The following is a 23468-nucleotide window of genomic DNA, read 5'->3' as shown; positions in this document are numbered from 1 at the left end:
CTCTCAACTGCAAAGAATGGTTGTTTCAAGAGTAGTCACCTGAAATGGTTTTCCTTTTTTTTTTTTTTTTTTTCTTAAACATATTTTTTTTATGATTATTATTATTGCAGGATTTGGCATCTTTCTAATGCCGATGTCAGACTACACGAAAACAGCCCGATTTTAGCCCGACCGACGTGTCATGGACAAACTGGGCATGTTGTAAACGATTTTGGGTTGTCTTGACGTAGCGTCGCCCGTGTAGTGTGACACTGTGTCACACTACACGGGCGACGCTACGTCAAGTGTGTCACTGACACATTCAACGATTGGTCGCCTGTTGTCCGGAACGGTTCACGACCATCACGACGAAATTCTAGCATGTTAGAATTTTTGCTCGTCTTGACGCATAATGTGACATATACCTACGTCGTCGTCCGTTTGGTTCCACAGCATTGACCAATAGCGAGAGGGAGCGAAACGTCAATCACACACTCAACAGCACTTTATAGCTCTTTTTATTTATTTGTTTTACATTTACATTTGTTTATTTATTCGTTTATGTATTTATTTATTTATCCCCTGGATATTTCATGGGATGGGACCAGACAGGTGCATCTCGAGGGGGAGGGAAAAAAAAAGAAAAAAAAAAGTGCCCCGCTGCAGCGCTGCATGGAGCGCGCACGCATCCGTGCCAACCCGTCAGGCAACGGCGATGTGAATAGAGGACCAAAATATATTGTGACTGCATGTTGTTCTAATAATTTCAGAGATTTGGGCATATGAGTAGGGATGGGCACATATTTAGTGAGGATCGATCACATTTTCATATAGTCGGGCCAGGCCTCGCCGCCTTAACTGTCACCCGCTCTCACTTGAAATTTTCCCCCCTCGGAGTGAGTGGCGTACTATCCAATGCACCGTACTAAAACAAGTCAAATATGAATAAATGAAGCAGTAAAAAATACTCAAACAATATAATATTTCAGTGTTGGATAAAATAATAAAACAAGATGTCATCCCGCAAATTAATTCACAAAATCAGCAATATTACCCGGAGCATGTAGGCCTAAATAAATTAAAATACAGTGTTGGCTACTAATCATATTTTAAACACTATTGCGGAACAGGGAGCGCAAGCAATGCGCTCTCACATCACACTTGTCCCATGCGTGCTCCATTCACGCAAACACTCCCTGTCCTTGCCTCTTTTTTTTTAATTTTTTTATTTTATTGTCCCACCTCCCCGACAAACACGACGACGCGTCTCTCTTGGCAAGACAACACGCGATGATTGGCTGGTGTCTTGTCGCGTTCAGACGTGTAGTGTGACTACACGCCCCGTCCACGACACGGCGCTCCGCATACGCTTATCACGCACTGCGCGTAGGGCACCAACTGCCTTAGGGGGCACCAAAAAACAAATCAAGCCCGTAAAAATAATCATATTAGTAATTATAATATCAGTGTCTAATATTTAACATAAAAGCTTGTAAAGCATGTTAATAAATACAAAAAATAACGTAGCATTATTTAGTCTACGAAAGGTATCGCCGGTCTACGTTGGTGCCCCCCTCCTCCCCTCCCCTAGCAGTTTGGTCCTCTTCGGGAAAGGGGGAGAGGGGTGGGGTGCACCTTATGCTTCAATCACAAATTTGGCAGAAGTTTATTCTTGGATATCTGGACATGTTATCGAAAAGGCATCAAGAATTGGGGGCGGAAAAGAAAAAACAATGAGATGATGCTCGCGCGTCACTTGCAGGTATGACAATGCCAATTTGTTTATGTTGTAGCAGCGACGTTTACATGACCACAGTTAGCAAAACAAAAAACAAAAAAACACTCCAAACCGCCGCAGTGGAATAGTTGTGACCAGCACGTTCATTATACGGTATGTTAAATGGAATGTGACGGCCAAGAGCGGCATGTACTGGTGAAAGTGTAATTTGAAAATAATAATAATCATCTTAAGGCTAAGTAGATTTTCTCCTTTCATATTCATAGTTTTAACATTATGTCCAGAATTTTTACATAGGTGCCCTATCAGTCCTTCTCTAAAAAGATAATTATAAAAATTTTCATGTACCTGTGTTTTAAATATAGGCCTGCACAATACCATAATCAATTTAGAAAACGTTTGTACCATGGTTCAAAACCATATTTCATTGTAGAATCCCTGAATATTGTCTTGTATTTTCTGAATACAGGATCAATGCTTCAATATGTTTAAGGAGGAATTCAAAGCCAAGTAAAAGTGGGAAAGCAGGTATATAGACACCCAGCCCTGACCAGCAACCATCAACCAGTTCAGTTCATCATGCAACCACCACTTCTGAGGGCAGAGTGAGTCCTGTCGCTGAGAGGCCATGTGATAGTTTCGAGACTGATCCTGCTCTATGGCCAGCACACATTTTAGATGTGGAAATTGTGCTGAGGTCCTTTCAAAATCAGCCCTAATTTTAATTTTCCAAAGGGACCCAATGGAAGAGCATTTCATACCCTAACATAAATGCGGAAATTGGACAAAAGCTGTCATATGATGACCTGATAGCCGATTTTGCAGCCCAGAAATGTAGACATGTTGCCTCTGTCGGGCCTCTACTAACTTGCTTGCACTTTATGTTTATTTCCAGATGTTTATTTGTTAATAGTAGTGGCATTTAGTTTTATTATTTATTTTCATTTATTTAGCTTTATTTATTTGAGTATTTGGTGTCATTGTTAGTTTTATAAAGACTTATTATTATTTATTACTAATTTCTGTGAACATTTTTAAAACTTCAATATTGACACTTACAAATAGGGCTGGGTATCGATTCAGATTTCCAGAATCGATTTAATTCGATTCACAAGGACCCGATTCAATTCATGATTCCCAACGATTTTCGATTCAGTTGAGGAATTCATGCAGCACATAATTTAGACAGTCAAAAGTACCAATGCTGCAAAGAGTAGAAACTTCTTGCTCTAATTTAATGCATTAGTAAGAATATGAATACATTAAGAATTGAATCCATTGCAGTTACATTAATCTGTTTTATTTAACATGGCCTTATAAAAACAATAAATAATTTAAATAAATTACAACCACAGCACAGGCTGTGTAAATAAATTGACAAAAATGGGAGGGTCGATATATTGATACATGGTTTTATGTATTGATATTGGGATATGAAAAGTTGTATCGATATGATAGCGATATATCGATATTTCAAACCCAGCCCTACTTACAAGTTATTTTGTTTAATAAAGCAAAACTGACAAATACTCAGATATTGTTCATTTCTACCAGGGGAGGGGTGATGGGGTGTGCGGACGGCGTGTTGGGGGGCGGGCACCACAAAACATTTATGCTTAGGGCACCAAAATGGCTAGCTCCTGCCCACGGCACGGAGCGAATTTGTCGGGTAATGTGACAGCGCAACTGTCGTGTAAGACAAAAAAAAATCGAGTAGTCTGACTTCGGCATAACTGTGCACTTAATTTGAATGGGAAAAAACGTGAGATGCAAGTGATTTGAGTTGCAAAAGTGACCATGGAACAAATTACTCCTATCTCAAATATTAATTCCCAGGTAATCTTAAATGCAGCAAAATTACCTGCTATGTACAATTGCTGTATTTTATCCCCCCCCCCCCAAAAAAAAAAAAAATACCCCTTGTAATCACTGCTCAACAACTCTGTCAAAATGTTTAGGCAACCACAAAAAAAATAAACGTGAGAAGTTTGTTGCATAAGTTGCTATGGTTTCACCACAGCAGCTCTTTTATTTGAAAAAAAAAATCATGGATATTAGTCCACAGATGTCCTCATCTGATGGTAAATCGAAGGCTGGGTGTATGTGTGGGGTATATGTTAACGTGAAACCATCGCAGACATCTTGGCTGTGTAGCCCGCACACCATCTACGTGCGCGACTGCTTGTTATGTGCTACAAAAACATCCTTTTAAAGTGTCTTCCTTCAATTGGGAATGTTGCTCATCGCTGGTTGCCTAGAAAAATACAACTTTGAAAGAGGAGAATGACATGTAGAGGAATAAAGTCCCTTTGTTTTGATATTGTGCATAATCGTTCTCTCACATTCGCAGGCTCACTCACACACATTCACAGGCTTTTGGTCTCGAGCACACATGCAAACCGGCTGAAAAGGTTAAAATGGCTCTCACAGTATGTCAGAGGGGAATTTGGCCTGTGGAGAGTTGGTCGTACTTGGTTTGTCCAAGGAGAAAAGTAAGTTCCAAAAATAAAAAAAATGAACTGGATAGATTAACATCTAGTACATGAAGCTAACATTGTCAAACAGAAGAAAAGTAAGTCATGCTGAATTGAACATCGTGTTCATTTGTAGATGGGGGGGAAATAGGTATGCTCCTTTTCATATATATATATTTAAATATATAATAAAATAAAAAACAATGATAGGTCAAAGAAGCACATTTTTAAAAACGTTGAAACCCCCCGTCCCCCAGCCATACACAGTTGTACAAATACTTTACACAAAATGTTTCTCGTCTACACGCAGCCATTAAAACCTTTGAGAGATGAACATAAGTTAATAAAATGCAAAAGTGACATTTGTCAGCGGGGGTCTGAGAAGGCCAGACGGTCGTTGAAGAAAGTCACACGGTAGAAGGACCGCTGGGCTGCCTGCACACAAAAAACATCACCATGTGGTTAGTTCCACAAAGTTGGCATACTCACAGAAAAATCTATTTTCCATTTTTTTAATGGAATATTTGAGATTAAAGCTGTTTTATTTCAGGGTTCTTGCAGGAATCCCTCAGTGAAATTTTAGACCTTTTTTAGACCACTATGAGAAAAATTTTAGACCAACTTCGCGACCGATCGAAGACCCCTAAAAAAAAAAAAAAAGGGAGGGGGAGTCACATATTTGATTCTCAAAACCATGTCAACTTGCAGGGCTCTACACTAACTTTTCCCCTACTTGCACTGGTGCGAGTAACATTTTTAGTTGCTCGCGCAGCACAGGATTTGGTCGCACCATTTTTTGTGGAGGTGTAGCATGACTTTACGCATACGCAACTCGATATATTTGCAAAATATTTGATTAGAACACAAGTTTTGCCTGGAAGGGCAGTGGCTATCAAAACATACGATTCAGTTAAATATTAAAAACTTATAGTGACATTTGTTGCTTGTCGACGTTAATCTTAAAACACCACAAATTTTTACAGTATCTTCAAACGTGTTAAAAAACAACAACAAAAATGTCTTCTATATTTTCATATATTGAATCAATTATTTAAATAGACCGCAACAAAGGGCTGGGCGATATGACTGAAAAATGTATCTGTTTAAATATTTATTAGTCGTTATTGACAGTTATAAGTGGGTTGTTTTTTCTATTCAAAATAAGGATCAGGAAAACAAAAGGCTGATAATTTGAAATATAAATATTTAACCTTTAATAAGACACAAACACAATATGTGCACAGTGTGAAGTATTTCAGAAACATAAAAATTTGAGACATTAAATAAACCTACCGTCCAGCCAAAAGAAATATGAAGCCATCTTATGGAACAATAAATCTATCACATTTTAACCACTTAATATATCAAAAAAATATTGCCAAAAGTAACCTTCCCTTTTTATCAACATTTTTTCTTTTGCCATCACATTCATTTTTGGTTAATGTATGACGTCTTTTTTTTTTTCCTTTCTTTTTTTTGTTGCTGTGGTTCATTTTGAGTTTGATGACGTCCATTGCGGGCACGTCTCAGTTCTCCTATCTGCTTGTCATGCTAGTTGTGTACATTGACAGGGGGAAAAAAAAAAAAGAGAGAGACGTTTGCGATGTGCTTTTAGCTTAGCTGGTGTGTTGGCTGTGGGACATACCTGTGTGAAGTTTGAACTCATGCATTGGATCGTCACGGGAGTTATTGTTTTGAGTCGCGCGCAGTACCAACACCGGGACATACAAGTGCACCGAGAGGACTCGATAGCCAAGGGAAATACCGAAATGTACGGCACCGGCTTCTGCTACTGTCTGTTGACACTCGCTGTGACGCGCGCGCGCGTTCACCACCCTGCCTGTTTGTTTTTGTCCTGGTAGTGTTAGCTTGAGTTTTTGTCCCGGTAGTGTTAGCTTGACATGTTGAGCTCGGGATGTCCGCAGAAAGCAACAACGATAATTCCTCCCCCTCCTGTTGTCGTATCTCGCGGCAAAACAAGCCGCCGCCGCGCATCACATCTCACTTGCACCGCCCCACGTACCTTAGCTCCCGCCCGCCCGAACTACATTGAACTACAATGCAAACGCACCCCCTCAAATGTCTCCTTCACTTTGAGCACGCAAATAACAGAAACAACGCAACACGCACATTTTTTTTGTTCTTTCTTTTTCTTTCTTTCTACAGAGCAGACACTTCTCGGAATTTAAGGAACGAATGTAAGAATTTTAGACTTGGGTAAATTAAATTTTAGACCTAGGATGAAAATATGGCTGTTTTTTTTTTTAAGACATTTTAGGCCTAAAATTTAACTTTCTGAATTTTAGACATTTTAAGACCCCCTGGGAACCCTGTTATTTGCGATTTTTTTTTTTTTTACAAAATATTTTAGATTAATGTTATTATTTATTTGGGATGTAACGATATCCAAAGTGAAAGAAAAGAGAAAAGAGCTTATACTAAATAATTATTATACTAATAATGCAAGCACATATTGATCGCTTCACAAGCAAATTAGGTTCCCCTTCATCTGACAATTAGCATAGATTTTAAACAAAGCCAAAACATCCCTAATGAAAATTAAATTGCACTAAAAAACTAGCCCCCAGAGAGTGCTAGAACTGCACAAATGGAAATCAACTTGATTTTTTTTTTTTTTTTTAACAGATGTGTTCCTTTTAAATATTGTGAACATGACGATGGCGATATTGTGACAGTTTTAATATAATATCACGATATTGCCCTTATCATTACATCTGTAATATTTATAAGTCAATACATACTTGTAAAATTATAAATATGTCATATCCATCCATCCATCCATCCATCTACTACGGCTTATCCGGGGTCGGGTCGCAGTGAGCAGCAGCTTTAAGAGGGAAGCCCAGACTTCCCTCTCTCCAGCCACTTCAACCAGCTCCTCCGGAGGGATCCCAAGGCATTCCCAGGCCAGCCGAGAGACATAGTCTCTCCAGCGTGTCCTGGGTCGTCCCCGGGGCCTCTCGCCGGTGGGATATGCCTGGAACACGTCTCAACCACCTCAACTGGCTCCTCTCCATGCTGAGGAGTAGCGACTAGACACTGAGTCTCTCCCGGATGACCGAGCTTCTCACCCTATCTCTAAGGGAGAGCCCGGACACCCTGCGGAGGAAACTCATTTCGGCCGCTTGTATCAGGGACCTTGTTCTTTCGGTCACGACCCAACTCTCCAGCACCCCTGAATAGACCTTACCAGGGAGACTGAGGAGTGTGATCCCTCTATAGTTGGAACACATCCTCCGGTCCCCCGTCTTAAAAAGGAGGAGCACCACCCCGGTCTGCCAATCCAGAGGCACTGTTCCCGATGTCCACGCGATGTAGAGGCGTGTCAACCACGACAGCCCCGCAACATAGGCTATAGGAACTCTGGATGTATCCCATCCACCCCTGGGGCCTTGCCACCGAGGAGATTACCAACCACCTCAGTGACTTTCGTCCCCAGAGATAGGAGAGCCTACTTCAGAGTCCCCAGGAGAGCCTACTTCAGAGTCCCCAGACTGTACTTCCTCATAGGGAAACGTGTTGGTGGAATTGAGGAGGCCGTCGAAGTATTCTCCCCACTGACTCACGACGTCTCGAATCGAGGTCAGCAGCACCCTATCTCCACTATATACAGTGTTAATGGTGCACTGCTTTCCTCTTCTGAGATGCCGAATGGTGGACCAGAATTTCCTCTAAGCTGTCCGAAATTTGTTTTCCATGGCCTCACTGAACTCCTCCCATGTCCGAATTTTTGCCTCAGTGACCGCTGTAGCCGCATTCCGCTTAGCCAGCCGACATCTGTCAGCTGGCTCCGAGTCCCACAAGCCAAAAAGGCCTGATAGGACTCCTTCAGCTTGACGCCATCCCTTACACCAGCGGGTCTGAGGATTGCTGCCACGACAGGCACCGACCACCTTACGGTCGCAGCTCCGATCGGTCGCCTCAATGGAGGCGTGGAACATGGTCCACTTGGACTTGATGTACCCCACCTCCCCCGGAATAAAGGAGAAGTTCTGCCGGAGGTGGATGTTGAAACTCTGACAGTGACTAGTGCTAACGCCGGAGACTTGTGTCGTATCTTGCAATGACGGACTAATTATCTTTCTTAGCGTCCTTAATTGGCAATAAAATATAATGTTGAGGTGGCGTCGTGTTGGTGTTGGAAGTCGACAGTTGCGTGAGGATGAGTCAAGGAGGCCGACTTGAGCCACGACCCCTTCCATGTGCTTCGTGGGTCAACATCAAAACACAAGGCAATTACATCGACGTCAATGTATTACTTGGAAGGATTTTATTTTGAAATTGGCTTCCACAGCTCGTTCAGCGGACTAAGTACGAGTCGAACTGTGGCGCTTGATGAATACGGATCTCGGCTCAAAGATGAGCCGTTGCACCACTCATTTAAACATGTCGGCCTACTTGCGACTGGATTACATTTACACCAGCACAGACTCTACAGTTGGTCGCATTTGCGGGTTAATTGGTCGCAGTGGCGAGCCCTGAGTGGTATATTTTTTAGACTAAAGTCACAATCTTACAATGCAGTTTATTTTCAAGATGAAAATGCATATATGTAAGATTGAAGTTGTGATATTTGCATACTTTAAAAAAAAAAAATTAAAATCTGAATTTAAAAATGAAGTACAGTAGTATATTTTTAAAATGACGAATCGCATCTTTCAACTTTAATCTCATAGCGCAATTACCCCCTCCCCCCTCCCCCCTCCCCCTCTTTTCAGTGTGACCCTAAATACAGCTTTTGTAAAAGCGAACATGAATCACACCTTCAGAAAAGACCACAGTCCTTCAGGTTGTTTTTGATGATGACGTCAGTGACTGCGTCAAACACGAACTGCACATTCTTGGTGTCGGTGGCGCAGGTGAAGTGGGTGTAGATCTCCTTGGTGTCCTTCCTCTTGTTCAGATCTTCAAACTGACACTGGATGTAGGCCGCTGCTTCCTCATAGGTGTTGGAGCCTGCGGGTGGTGACATTTTGATACGGGTTTATTTTACACTATTGTTGTGTTCAAATCTATAACAAAAAAAGGGATTTAGAGATGATATAATTATATATTAAACAGGGGTGCAAAGGCTGAGCACGTAAAAATGCCTATACAGTGATTAGAGGGTAGTGAAATATTCCAAACACGCCATACAATTGTTACACATCTACATAGAATAGCACAGTAGTGTTAAAAGCTGTCAACAACAATAGTGTGCTCTGCAAATCTCACTTTGAAAGACATGCAGTTTCCTTGTTAACAACAATTTCCAAAAATGGTTCCAACAACATTTCTTCACAATCCATATTCATTATTTCTCGCCTTGTTCATTCTCAGGGAATGGATGCAAGTACCGTAATAATTTTGTCTTATGCACCAATTTGATTTATTTACCTGCATATTCTGGGTAGCAGATTGTGAGAGGGCTCTTTTTGATCTTCTCCTCAAATAAGTCCTTCTTATTGAGGAAGAGAATGATGGACGTGTCTGTGAACCACTTGTTGTTACAGATTGAGTCGAACAGCTTCATGCTCTCGTGCATTCGGTTCTGTGAAAAAGGAAAGATGTAACGATAAGGGCAATATCGTCGTCGATCATGTCCACAATATTTAAAAGGAACACATCTTGTTAGAAAAAAAGTCAGTTTGATTTCCATTTGTGCAGTTCTAGCACCCTCTAGTGGCTAGTTTATTAGTACAATTTAAATTTTCATGAGGGATGTTTTGGCCTTCTAAGTTTAAAATATATGCTAATTGTAAGATAAAGGGGAATCTAATTTGCTTGTGAAGCGAAAAATGTGTGCTTGCATTAGCAAATAAGTACCTCAATATTATTCGAAATTGTAGGTGGTTTACATTCATTGCTGTTTTGTAAAAAAAAAAAAAAGCACAATATTGTGCTTTTTTTAGTATGAGCTTTTTTTTTTTTTTTTTTTCACAATATTGTGATCTTTTTTTTAAATATCGCCAACCACCTCCCCAACAATATCATGTTAACTCCCAATAACGTGTAAATACGTGGGTTTTTTTTTTGTGTCCCAAAGACGTACGTTTTTATGCTAGAGCAAACATAAGGCTTTGATGCAGCCTCTCAACTGCAAAGAACGGTTGCAGAAATGGTAGTTATTACACAAACGGCCAGCAGGTGGCAGCAGAGCAAAGGAGATCAACCAGGGCCATGTAGAAAAAAAAGCTCAATTACTTACAATTTTAAATAGATTTGTGAAAACTGATTAAACTTAGCTCTCTTCTAATGCTAATTTCTGCAAAACGGAAACAGATAGAAACATACTTTATTTATTTTTTTCCTGATGAAAGAAGAGACTAATCTTTCTTTTGATAGGTTCCATGCTTTTATAGCAATAGAACACAATATTCTGGGTGCCTTGCAAAATCGAACGGGATTGCTTCTGTGAAAATGGCTGGGAGTGAATGAGATAATTATTGTATCGTGATGTTTGGATATCGTTACATGCCGAATTAAAATACTGGTATAGATGTCGGTGACTACTCACAAGTAACATGACGATACCATTAATTCCAACACTAATATAGGACTTTGGATGCAGCATCTTGTCTTTCTTGTGCATAACATTCACTGATATGTGACATGCTCACTGCATGCCGATCTAAGATATCCTATTGGCCCTTGAATGCTCTGAACCAATGGCAGCACAGCTTTTTCATGTTGAGAAAAAAAACCTCAGGGATCGGTATGGTATCGGCATCGGCCGAAACTGCAAAGCCGGGTATCGGTATCGGGAGCCAAAAAACGGTATCGGAACAACACTAGATGCATTACTAAAGGAAGGAAGAACAAACAGTTTTCACAAAAGTTAGCCTTTCTCTGTTGAAATTTGAAATCTGTTGAACAGGGTCAAGTATGTGTCTGTCGAGAGGACGCATCTGTATTTGCTACTGCACTTGCTTGTGATTTTTAACTGCTTGCTGATTTTAACATGAGGATTTTTAATTACATTGTTGCAACATGTCTAGCTGAAAAAGAGCAGACGAGATAAAATCTTCTCTTGTAAAACTCAATGGAATGGTCTCCGAATTACTTGAAATGAAGAGCATTGAGCAACTTCTGCAAGAAATCCAGCAATTAAGAGAGAGATACAAGAATAAGTTTGACGCATTGTCGCCTTGGAACAAAAAGTGGATGATTTGGAACAGAATCTTCGTATCAACGATGTGATAGTCACAGGTATCAAGCGCAGAAGATTCTGACCAATCTTCAGGGAACCAATCTGTGGAACAGCAAGTGACACTTCAACTCAAGAGATTTGGGATTAACTGTATATCATTCAGATGTGCTTTTCGCTTCCAACTGGAGGGACGCGACCACCGGCAGTTCTGATTAGGTTTGTTGACAGGAAGAAAAAGTCAAGTCATTCTGTATTGCACACTAGTCCATACAAAATAAAAAATAAACATATATATATAAAAAAAAGCACAATATAGATTACAAATACACAAAACTGCAAATTAAAATTTAAACAAGGTAGTATACCAATGCAATCTAACCTTTGAGGTAAATCTTTAACAGCTTTTCATAATGCTTCTATTATATAACTCTCTGACCTGTCTAGTCGACAAATAAAACGAAAAATCAACTGCCTTAAAACACTGCATCAAATGTTGGCACTCTTTTTGCCACAAACAACTGACTGACACTATGCCATCTAGGAACTCAAAGAAGGAGCCTCATGGCATCTGTGCCTCAGTGTAGGCAACTTTAAGCCTTCGTCAACTTAACTTCTTGTAGTTGCGTAGCGGAGCAGTATAGAGTGGTGTAATCTAAGTTCTGAACAATGAGCACTTAACAGAACCAGGGCACATAGAGAACTTTCTAATCAGCAAATTAGCCTGTAAGTATATTTTACGGCGCTTTGTCATCCATCCAATCGTCAGTAATGATATGTCCGAGATATTTGGTTTCCACACATAGGGTAAGTTGGCTTTTTGATAAATAAAATGTCGAAAAAATTCATTTCTTCTCCCCGGCGCTTTTAACTATCATTACATGACTCTTTTTAGGGTTATATAATCATGATTTATGCCATAATTGAAGCACATCGTCAACATGTGTTGATGATTGCTCTTCTGAGACTACATCAACGAAAATCTCACTAAACAACATGCTGACATCGCCAACAGGGCCCAAAAGAATGGACTTTATCGAAAACAAATGGACACAAGACTGACAAATTTTTATTCAAACAAAAGATAACTCATCTGGTCAACTAAATATACGAATCGTAAAAAGAGTGGAAGAACTGGCGGAGTTTGAGAGACATCAACTACAAAAACGCAACATCAAATTGTGGATATGTGTTACCCAAATGAAATTATTGTACATATTACAACCAAAAACTGGAGTTGCATATGATTACTTGCAGGCATTGCCAAGGCTAACTCTTGTTTATACACCTGCATTGATAACATGTATTGCTGTTCCTGTAAGAATCTAAATATTGTCTGGCTGTAATTCTGTTTGGACATTTGTTGTAACATTCAAGGCTGTCATGATAAGATCTTATTGTGGCTGCAATGAATCTGCTGTCAATATTCAAAATGGGGTTGGTGGAGTTTGGTTCCTGAATGCGGCTGGCGTGGGCCACTATGCTGGGTGAGCTGGCCTTGGTAAGCGCTCAGGAGTACTCTATCAAGAGCTACAAGTAAGCATCATCGGATGCTGGCAACAGTGGTGGCTGAGCTGACCGGAATCAAGTCAACATTGCTTGGAAGCAATGGGCAGAATACAAGCCGAGCTCCTCTTCTTAGTGTGCAGACATAAGTCTGGGATTGATGGACAACGATATGAATCAATGGCTATTTTAATCACTGTATATGACTGATGCGTTTACACTAGTAATGAATTGATGGGGACGGATTTCTAATAAGCCATCGGCTTCTACACGTCAGCCCTTCTTTCGGATGTCTATGTTGCAAATGATGTGATCGATGTAACCTGTAATGTGTCTGAAAGGAAAAAAATGAATGAAACAAAAAAATTTCATCATGTACCGAAAGTGCTACAGGGAAAAAATGTGCAAAAAAGTACAGAAAAATTCGAGTAGACGTGCATTACAGTATAGGTTTAGGGAAGAACGACCAAAGTTCACCTGTATATAGTGCATTTTAGGTTTAGAATGAAATCTCTCGCGATATCCCATTTTGCGAGATGTGTAAATAAGGTACAGCTCTCACCATCTCCTCATCCTCAGCCAGCACGAGGTCATAGTCGCTGAGAGCCACACAGAAGATGATGGCGGTGACTCCCTCAAAGCAGTGGATCCATTTCTTTCTCTCCGACCTCTGGCCGCCAACATCGAACATTCTGTACAGATCAGACAAGGGCATTTACAAAAACAAAAACTACCGTATTTTCACAACTATAAGACACACTCTTAAATTTTCTTAAAAAAAAAAAAAAAAAAAAAAAAGTATAGTCCCAGGAAAGAAGTGGAAGGTAGTCGGCGGTGCTCACTTTTTGTTGACTTGCTAAAGTGCTCTACAGTCGTTGTTCACCAAGGGACACACCTCCTCCTCTCCCGTACGCACGAAAGCACGAATGAGCGGCAATTCTTCAAAAAAATTCTATGCGGTGAAATGGTCGTGAAAGAAACGTTTCAGATGGCCTTTTCGGTTTTGGTGTGAACTCATCATTACTCAAGAATCGCCATGTTCTTCTCATGATCTCATGTTAGATGTTAGCAAGCAACACATTAACTGCCTATTTACAAATTAATATGCACCAGATTCTGACGCCTGCGTATCGATATGTGTATTGTAAAAAAGGCCCGCAGCAATATATTGCCGTGTCAATTTTTTATGTGCACCCCTATTATTAATACACCTTGAAGTCATTTAAAATCGTGAAAACTGCACAAAAATCCTAACCCAGCAATAGCCAGATTAATATTGCGCTTCACTCAAGGGATTTTTCCGCAATATCCATCTGGTACATCTCCACGGTAATTTTGCTCGGGACATTCTGTGCAATAATTCAAGCCGATTGGACGACGCGGCATTGTACGCGGTTGTTTTTACCAATCACGGCCACGGGTAAAAATTTCGTCTTTCTTGTTGAAGGGGGGGGGAGCACAAACATCTTACGAGCTGGAAATGCATGAAACGCCTCTCGATGTTCAACAGTCAACAAGGAAACAGTGAGTAATTCTACAAGAACAGAATTAATTGTAGCGTACATTCAACCATGTTAGGTTTGTTTGTTAGCCCCCTGCATCGACGCTGGCTTCGTGGTTTCGTCACAATTGCATATCCCGCCCCCAAACACAATGTCGCTCTGTGATTGGTCCGAACCACCAGCAGTTAGGATAGGTGGAAATCAACAGGAGCGGTGCAAGATTTTCCGGAGTTTGTGAACTCACAAATCCCGCGAGAATTCATCTCGCGAGAGCAAAGTTACAAAAAATCTTCTGATTTATTTAGTAAAATGATATGATGAAAGAAGAAAATAACTTCAAATGACAAACTGACTTGAAATGCAAATCCTTGAAGGTGAAGTGTGTCTCCACGATGCCGGTGGTCTTCACTCGGGTCCTCAGCACATCTTGCTGGGTGGGCACATAAGCTCCATGTGATATCCTGTCCAGGTCATTCAGATAGCTGTTTAGGGAAAGAAAAAGGGAATGGTTAATGGATTCCAAAATGGTCACACCTACTCTGAAGCATTGCGTTTGGACTCACTATGCCGCTGAGTCGTTGAGTTGGTACTCTCGGGAGCGGCTGAAGCACGCCTGCGCTCCTCCGTCCTTCCACAGCCGCTGGATGACCCCAGCCAGCTCACCCGTCATGAAGCCCTCCTCAGCCGAGCCGGCCAAAACGAACAGCTGCCGTGCATCATCCTGTGTAGCCAATCCTCTCATTTAAGTTGCCACTCAGCATATGAGTTCGTACAATTACTGTATTTTAATTTAGTTACATGTCGGGGTAATATTTTGTGAGTTAATATGGAGATGAGAATTTACAATTTTATCAAAAACTGAAATATTAGGCCTATGTTGTGTTTGAGTACATCCTTTTCTCCACTGCTTAAATATTTATCCATATTTGAATAGTTTTAGTACGGTGCATTTGATACACGTGTTCACTCTGAACCGTCAGGTTTCGTTCCTCCGAGGGAGGGTGGGACGAAAAAAAAAAAAAAGACGTATATAGCACGGCCGTCAATGTGACATGTAGTGCCAGGCCTGTCCGTCCCAAAGCCATGATCGATCCTCACTTATGCCCAAATCATACTCTTAAAAATATTTGATCAACAGTCATGATATATTTTTTTTGTACTTTTGTACTCTTGAGTCATGCTCGCCGGAGCTGGTCCACTGTTTCACAGCCAGGACACAACCAAAGAGCTTTCCAACCACCTCAGTGACCTCGACCCCAGAGATAGGAGAGCCCACCTCAGAGTCCCCAGACTCTGCTTTCTCAAAGGAAGACGTGTCGATGGAATTGAGGTCTTCGAAGTATTCTCCCCACCGACTCACAATGTCAGCAGCACCCCATCTCCAGTATATACAGTGTTAATGGTGCACTGCCTTCCTCTCCTGAGACGCTGGATGGTGCACCACAATTTCCTCAAAGCCATCGGGAAGTCCTTTTCCATGGCCTCACCGAACTCCTCCCATGTCCGAGTTTTTGCCTCAGCAACCGCCGAAGCTGCGATCTGCTTGGCCAGCCAGTACCTGTTAGCTGCCTCAGGAGTCCCACAGGCCAAAAAAGGCCTAAAAGGACTCCTTCAGCTTGACGGCATCTCTTGCCGTGGTTTAGAGGATTGCCACCGCGACAGGCACCGACCACCTTTACGGCCACAGCTCTGACCGGCCGCCTCAACAATGGAGGCGTGGAACATAGCCCACTCGGACTCACTGCATGGGGCCCCGGCCGGGCCCCATGGGTGCAGACCACCAGGCGTTCGGCAACGAGCTCCACCTCCAGGCCTCGCTCCAGAGTGTGAGTCTGTGGTTGGGTGACCAACCGCTGAGTTAATCTAAAGGAGGTTCTTCCTCCAGCCATGAATGTGGTCGAGCTGCAGAGAGTTTACTTTGGGAGAAAGAAAATAAATAAATGAATAAATAAATAAATAAATAAATAAACAGTGGACTGGGCCATAGTTGTTACATTAGCAATTTGGACGTGGATTCACAGAAAAAACGGGGATTGATATAGGGCTGGGAAAAAGAGTCGACGAGGTCGACTTTAAAAATAGGTCGACTGGAAAAATTTAAGTCGACCCTCCGCCCAGAACCCTGTTTCACATATTTCAAATTAAATGATCAGCCTTTTCTTTTCTTGATCCTTATTTATATTGGAGAAAAAATACAACTGTCAATAACGATAATAATAATAACTACTTAAAGATACAGTTTACAGTCATGTCGCCCAGCCCTTTTCTTGCGGTCTATTTAAATAATTGATTCAATATATGAAAATACACAAGACATTTTTGTTGCTGTTTTTCAACATGTTTGAAGATGCTGTAAAAATTTGTGGTGTTTTAAGATGAACTCATTCACTGCCGTTGACCAGTATACTTGTCAATAAAGTTTGATTGATTGCTTGATTACATTTTTTAGAGCGGGGATGGATGGGGGAGAATCTGATTACACTCCACTGTAAAATGTCAAACTTGGAAACAACTTTACTGACGCCCAACCACTGGTTGATGACATCATTGCCCCATTTTATACGAAATAAACACAGTTTCAGAGTCCATGGGAAAAATGGCTGTGTTTTGGCAAACCTACATTTTTCTACTGTCATTTGTAAAAGAACGGGATGAGACAAAAAATAGGGAGTCTATTCTGTCATTTGGTAGATTCGATTTATAGATAATTCTTGAACGTAATATCGCGCGAGTATTGACATTTTTTAAATTCTCGAAAATGGCTGCCAATGAATGAGACATCCACAAGCAGCAAATGTCACTATAAGTGTTCAATATTAAAATGGATAGTATCGAATCGAAAATCGTATCGTTCCCAGACTTAATCAAACCTAATCGAACCGTCCTGCTCTGAAAGATAAACGGCCTCATGTCAGATATTCCCACCCTTACGAGCATGTAAACAGAGGTGGGTAGTAACGAGTTACATTTACTCCGTTACATGTACTTGAGTAACTTTAAAATAAAAAAAAAATGTACTTCTAAGAGTAGTTTTACCACACAATACTTTTTATGTTTACTTGAGTAGAAGAAGTAGAAGGATCGCTACACTTACTCCGCTATATTTGGCCACACTAAAGTCCCTACTTTTTTTTTCTCTCCTTTTTTTCGTTCATTATATTTACCAGAGACGCCAACAGTGGTTCTGCCACATGACTGCGTTTCACCAATCAGACGTAGCAACAATAATCACATGACGACTCCTTCCCTTAATAATCTACCAATCAGACGTAACAATGCAGTCACATGACCACAGACGGCGAAAACGCAGGCGGCATTTGGAACATGGCAGCGGGAGAGGACAAAGCCGAACACCCATGGCCTCATATAATTAGCATGTTTAACTTACACGCCGTGCGCAATAACAGCGTTATAATGCGGTGTCTTACGTGTCTGCCGAAACAAACGGACATTTCAGCATATAAAAATTCCACATTGAACCTGAGTTAACATGTCGCGGTAAGTTTGACCTAAATTCCCTTTTTGCTGTATTTAGGCAGGTATTTGTCTTAAGTGTTGAAAAGGACATTTTCACATAGACTCTTTTGCAAACACTTTGTTTACTGTTGCCATAAACGAAACAGATCACGACACGTTATATGGAGGCATGAATTGGCAGTAACCACTAAGTGTCACAAATTATTCACGGTACAGTAGTTTTGGAAACAGATAAACACGTGACTCCATATAATACCAGAACCTGGTAAGAAAACATATCAACGTTTTATTCAATGTAGCAATGATAGCACATGTAAACAAAAAAGATTTAGGCTAAGAAGTACAAGTTTCTAATTGTTATGCTGATAAGTATTAACAGAAATTTAGTGACCGCAATATTTTCAGGTGTACACTCAGATTTAATACATTAATCATCAGAAATCTTACTCTAATATAGTTAACTTAATTTAACTTTGTAAATTGAAATGTGTCATTTCAATGGCTTACTTGCCTGTAAACTCATAGCCTGATATCTTTTGTGTCAACAGAGGGTTCACCCCAAGAAAATGAACGATTTTGTCTGTCTGATTACATTGTTTTTAAAAAAAGTAAATCAGAAAATGTTCAGTTACTCAGTAATTGAGTATTATTTCACTTACTTTTTTACTTTAATTTAAATTTTGTAATAACTACTTTTTACTTTTACTTGAGTAATATTATTTTGAAGTAACACAACTCTTAGTTGAGTACAATTTTTGGCTACTCTACCCGCCTCTGGGGGTTAATTCACAGACGTTTGCTTGCAGCGGTTCTTTGCTTGCGCAACATCCTATTTCGGCTATATTCTATCGGCTTTAATTTTATTTCGCCTGAATACCAAAAATACCTATTTTTGCCCCTTTTCGGATGAATCTTTTCGGTGGCCAAAAATTCAGTACATCCCTAATATGAACGGCCGAAAATTACACGGACCATCAATTCTTATTCTGCCGATCACATGAATATGGTGTGTATATAGTAGTGTTGTTCCGATACCAGTATCAGGATAGGCCCCGATACTGCATTAAAACAGTGGTATCGGCATTGGCAAGTCCTACCAAGTAACATGCCGATACCATTATTTCCAACGCTAATATAGGACTTTGGGTGCAGAATCTTGTCTCTTGCTTGTGTACAACATTCACTGATGTGTGACGTGCTCACTGCATGCTGAGCCAAGATATCATATTGGCCCTTGAATGCTCTGAACCATTGGCAGGGCAGCTTTTTCATGTTAAAAAAAAACAAACAAACTAGGTATCGGTACAGTAATATTGCAAAACTGGAATTGGTATCGGGGACCAAAATATGGTATCGAAACAACACTAGTATATAGTATTGAGTTAATTTCATTTATTTCCTACATTTCTTAAAGGCACTGTCACTGGGACAAGGTTCCAAAGCACTTTTGTGCAGTGTCACTCATGATTCCATGCCATGCTCAGTTGACATCACGCACTCGCGTAAAATTCGGTTCAAAAGTCTAAAACTTTAAAAAAAGAAAAAAAAAAGATTTGAAACTGAAAAAAAAAAAAAATACGAACTGAAAGTGAAAAAAAAAAAAGATTTGAAACTAGGGCTGGGCGATATGGCCAAAAAAGAAAATCTCGATTTTTGCATTGTCATTCAGGACGATTACGATTTTAATCGATTTTAACCTATACATCCAACGTTTATTTAAAAGTTTCATTTATTCAAAAAATTATTTCCTGTGGAAAATGTTCAGACACCAGTAATGTATACTGATTCTAGATTAGTTTGAATATATACTTAACATTCATAGTTTGTGCTTAAATGCCACAATTAAGTAGTTGGTAGCTATTGTAAACAAACTCGATTTCACAATTTCACAAATTTTCAACGATTCGATTTTTTGAAATGATGATGTATCGAATTAATTCGATTTATTGCCCAGCCCTATTTGAAACTGAAAAAAAAATTAGATCTGAAAGTGAAAAAAGATTTGAAGCTGGAAAAAAAAAAGCTCTGAAAAGATCTGAATCTGGGGGAAAAAAAACACTGAAAAATATAAGACCTCAAATGTCAAAATGTATGAAAGCAAAAAGTGAAAATAAATTTAAAAGAATGACCAAAGTGAATCAAAAATAATTTGGACCCGAAAAAAAAAAAAACGTTTCACACACTTATTTTTATTTTTAATACATTTTTATATTTTGCGATTCAAGACAGTTTTTAGTTTCAAGTGTTATATTTTTCCCTGTACAATTTTTTTTACCCTAATTTATCTGCATAAACATAGGTCCAGGGTTCTTGCAGGAATCACTCAGTGAAATTTTAGACCTTTTTTAAGACCTTTTTAGACCACTATGAGAAAAATTTTAGACCAACTTCACGACCGACCGAAGACCCCTAAAAAAAGGGGTGGGGTCACATATTTGATTCTCAAAACCATGTCAACTTGCAGGGCTCTACACTAACTTTTCTACTATTAGCACTGGTGCGAGTAACATTTTTAGTTGCTCGCAGAGCACAGGATTTGGTCGCACCACTTTTTGTGGAGGCGTAGCATGATTTTACGCATACGCAACTCGATATATTTGCAAAATATTTGATTGGAACACAAGTTTTGCTTGCAAAGGCAGTGGCTATCAAAACATACGATTCATTTAAATATTCAAAGCTTATAGTGACATTTGTTGCTTGTCGACGTTAATCTTAAAACACCACAAATTTTTACGGTATCTTCAAACGTGTTAAAAAACAACAACAACTAGAGCTGCGAGCAGCTATAAAGGGCCCTCGCAGCCCAGGCCACGTTGGGGTACTTGCACGTTGGGGTACTTGCACGTTGGGGTACTGGCACATTGGAAGCAGAATTTCTTTGACAATGCCATGATAAACCTTTACATTTGAATTATTATTTTTTCTTTGCCAGGTGTAATGAGTGTGTCAAGCTCAATGGGTTTTGGTGAATGTTAAGATCTGCAAAAATCAGCGTTTTTTTTATTTTTAGGGAATGAGTTGCCCTGATTGGTATTTTTTTACAAAAGTACATATACACATAATCGCTCGTACTCATTGCACAATGTTGCTTTTCTTGTCCATAGAGGCGATAAAAAAAAATATGAAACTAAATAAAACAGTTAATATGTTTGGATCGGTCTGATGCCAGTGAACATTTTGAGTGGTGGAAAGTAAAAGAATATTCATAAATGACTTAGGTATCACACTTAGAATGTGTTTACAATTTTTGCAAAAATACCGTAAGTGGGGCATTTTTTATTTTTTTTATGCCTAAAGGGCTAGGTGGCGCTGTATATATAATGGAATGTTGTCATAGAGATACTTTCAAGCCTTGACTGTAAACATACATGTCAAGTGTGGGATTTTTTTTGGAGCATGTACCATGGAGTTATTAAGCATATCCTTCATTCACGATATTGCTTTTAATGTCCATAGAGGCTATCAAAAATAAATTGAAAAATACATGTTTGGATAGGTCTGATGCCAGTGAACATTTTGAGTGGTGGAAAGTAATGAGTTGCCCTGATTGGTATTTTTTGCAAAAGTACATATACACATAATCGCTCGTACTCATTGCACAATGTTGCTTTTCTTGTCCATAGAGGCGATAAAAAAAATATGAAACTAAATAAAAAAGTTAATACGTTTGGATCGGTCTGATGCCAGTGAACATTTTGAGTGGTGGAAAGTAAAATAATATTCATAAATGACTTAGTTATCACACTTAGACTGAGTTTACATTTTTTGTACAAAATATCGTATGTGGGGTATTTTTTGGTTTTGCCTCAACGGCTCGGTGGCGCTGCATATATAACTGAATGTCATAGAGATACTTTCAGGCCTTGACTATAAACATACCTGTCAAGTCTGGGATTTTTTGGAGCATGCACCGGGGAGTTATGAAGCATATCCTTTTTCATTGCGAAACGTGTTTACAATTTTTGTAAAAATACCGTAAGTGAGGTATTTTTTTTGTTATGCCTCAAGGGCTAGGTGGCGCTGCATATATAACTGAATATTGTCATAGAGATACCTTCAGGCCTTGACTATAAACATACATGTCAAGTGTGGGATTTTTTTTGGAGCATGTACCATGGAGTTATTAAGCATATCCTTCATTCACGATATTGCTTTTAATGTCCATAGAGGCTATCAAAAATAAATTGAAAAATACATGTTTGGATAGGTCTGATGCCAGTGAACATTTTGAGTGGTGGAAAGTAATGAGTTGCCCTGATTGGTATTTTTTGCAAAAGTACATATACACATAATCGCTCGTACTCATTGCACAATGTTGCTTTTCTTGTCCATAGAGGCGATAAAAAAATATATGAAACTAAATAAAAAAGTTAATACGTTTGGATCGGTCTGATGCCAGTGAACATTTTGAGTGGTGGAAAGTAAAATAATATTCATAAATGACTTAGTTATCACACTTAGACTGAGTTTACATTTTTTGTACAAAATATCGTATGTGGGGTATTTTTTGGTTTTGCCTCAACGGCTCGGTGGCGCTGCATATATAACTGAATGTCATAGAGATACTTTCAGGCCTTGACTATAAACATACCTGTCAAGTCTGGGATTTTTTGGAGCATGCACCGGGGAGTTATGAAGCATATCCTTTTTCATTGCGAAACGTGTTTACAATTTTTGTAAAAATACCGTAAGTGAGGTATTTTTTTTGTTATGCCTCAAGGGCTAGGTGGCGCTGCATATATAACTGAATATTGTCATAGAGATACCTTCAGGCCTTGACTATAAACATACATGTCAAGTTTGGGATTTTTTTGAGCATGTACTGGGGAGTTATTAAGCTTATCCTTTTTCATTGCAAAATACAAATTTTGATGCCCCGCCCTCATCATATAGTATTTTGAAAAGTCAAGATTTTTCTCCCTGTCGTTGGCTCAGGTCTTGACATGGTCCAGGTCAAGTCTGAAGTCAGTCGGATGAAACGTGTGGGAGAAGTGGGCAAAAGTATGCCCCCTGTAAATGTGCAAAAATCATCAAAAATGGGACATTCAAAAATTCTTAGCTCACTTCCTGTTCATTTTAGCATATGGGTCCAAGAGACTTTTTTTTGTAGGTCTTGGGCTCCCTAATACACCTAAAAATTTTCGTAGCTCTTGCTTATTAAACGTACAACTGGGGCTGTAACGTTAAAAAATTCTAGGGGGCGCTATTGAGTCATTTTTGTAAAAATAGCACAATCGACGATAAAAAATTGCTCATTTTGCCAGGCCAGATGTGTGTGCCAAGTTTCATGTGTTTCTGTGCATGTTTCGGCCCTCAAAATTGCCGTTGTTTTCTTGGCGAACAACGCTTAGCCACACCCACAGCGATTCGCGAAAACTCACAAACTTCGTGTTGTGACAGCATGAAGGCCGAAACCCTCATCTGAACAAATATGAGGTAGGTCCAGTTAACATGGTTGGAGAAAAACATTGAAGAAAATTCGTAAGAAAAAAAATTGCCAGTAGGTGGCGCTATCAGTAAGATGAAATATAAGTTCGTAGATGTCTTTAGGGCTGGACTCTCATCAATTGTGTAAAATTTTGAGAAGATAGCATCATCTCGGTCAAGTTAAAGCAGCTTTTATTGTCACGAAAAATCTTCAG

General features: G+C 39.7%; 1 protein-coding gene across 1 annotated transcript in view; it reads right to left on the bottom strand.

Moving 5' to 3' along the window:
- Positions 1 to 3704: 3704 nt before the first annotated feature.
- Positions 3705 to 23468, bottom strand: part of LOC144015451 (guanine nucleotide-binding protein G(i) subunit alpha-1) — an 87164-nt gene continuing 67400 nt past the window's right edge. The window contains exons 4-9 of the mRNA XM_077515475.1: positions 14910 to 15067; positions 14700 to 14828; positions 13407 to 13536; positions 9589 to 9742; positions 8976 to 9168; positions 3705 to 4626 (exon numbers count right to left, since the gene is read on the bottom strand). Of these exons, the coding sequence (XP_077371601.1) occupies positions 8978 to 9168; positions 9589 to 9742; positions 13407 to 13536; positions 14700 to 14828; positions 14910 to 15067 (762 nt within the window). The 3' untranslated portion in view covers positions 3705 to 4626; positions 8976 to 8977. The remainder of the gene's footprint in view (positions 4627 to 8975; positions 9169 to 9588; positions 9743 to 13406; positions 13537 to 14699; positions 14829 to 14909; positions 15068 to 23468) is intronic.

The sequence above is a fragment of the Festucalex cinctus genome, chromosome 3, assembly GCF_051991245.1.
Source record: "Festucalex cinctus isolate MCC-2025b chromosome 3, RoL_Fcin_1.0, whole genome shotgun sequence".
In the NCBI taxonomy this organism is placed as follows: Eukaryota; Metazoa; Chordata; class Actinopteri; order Syngnathiformes; family Syngnathidae; genus Festucalex; species Festucalex cinctus.
Note: the sequence above shows the minus strand (reverse complement) of the source record. Positions and strands in the feature narration are given on the sequence as shown.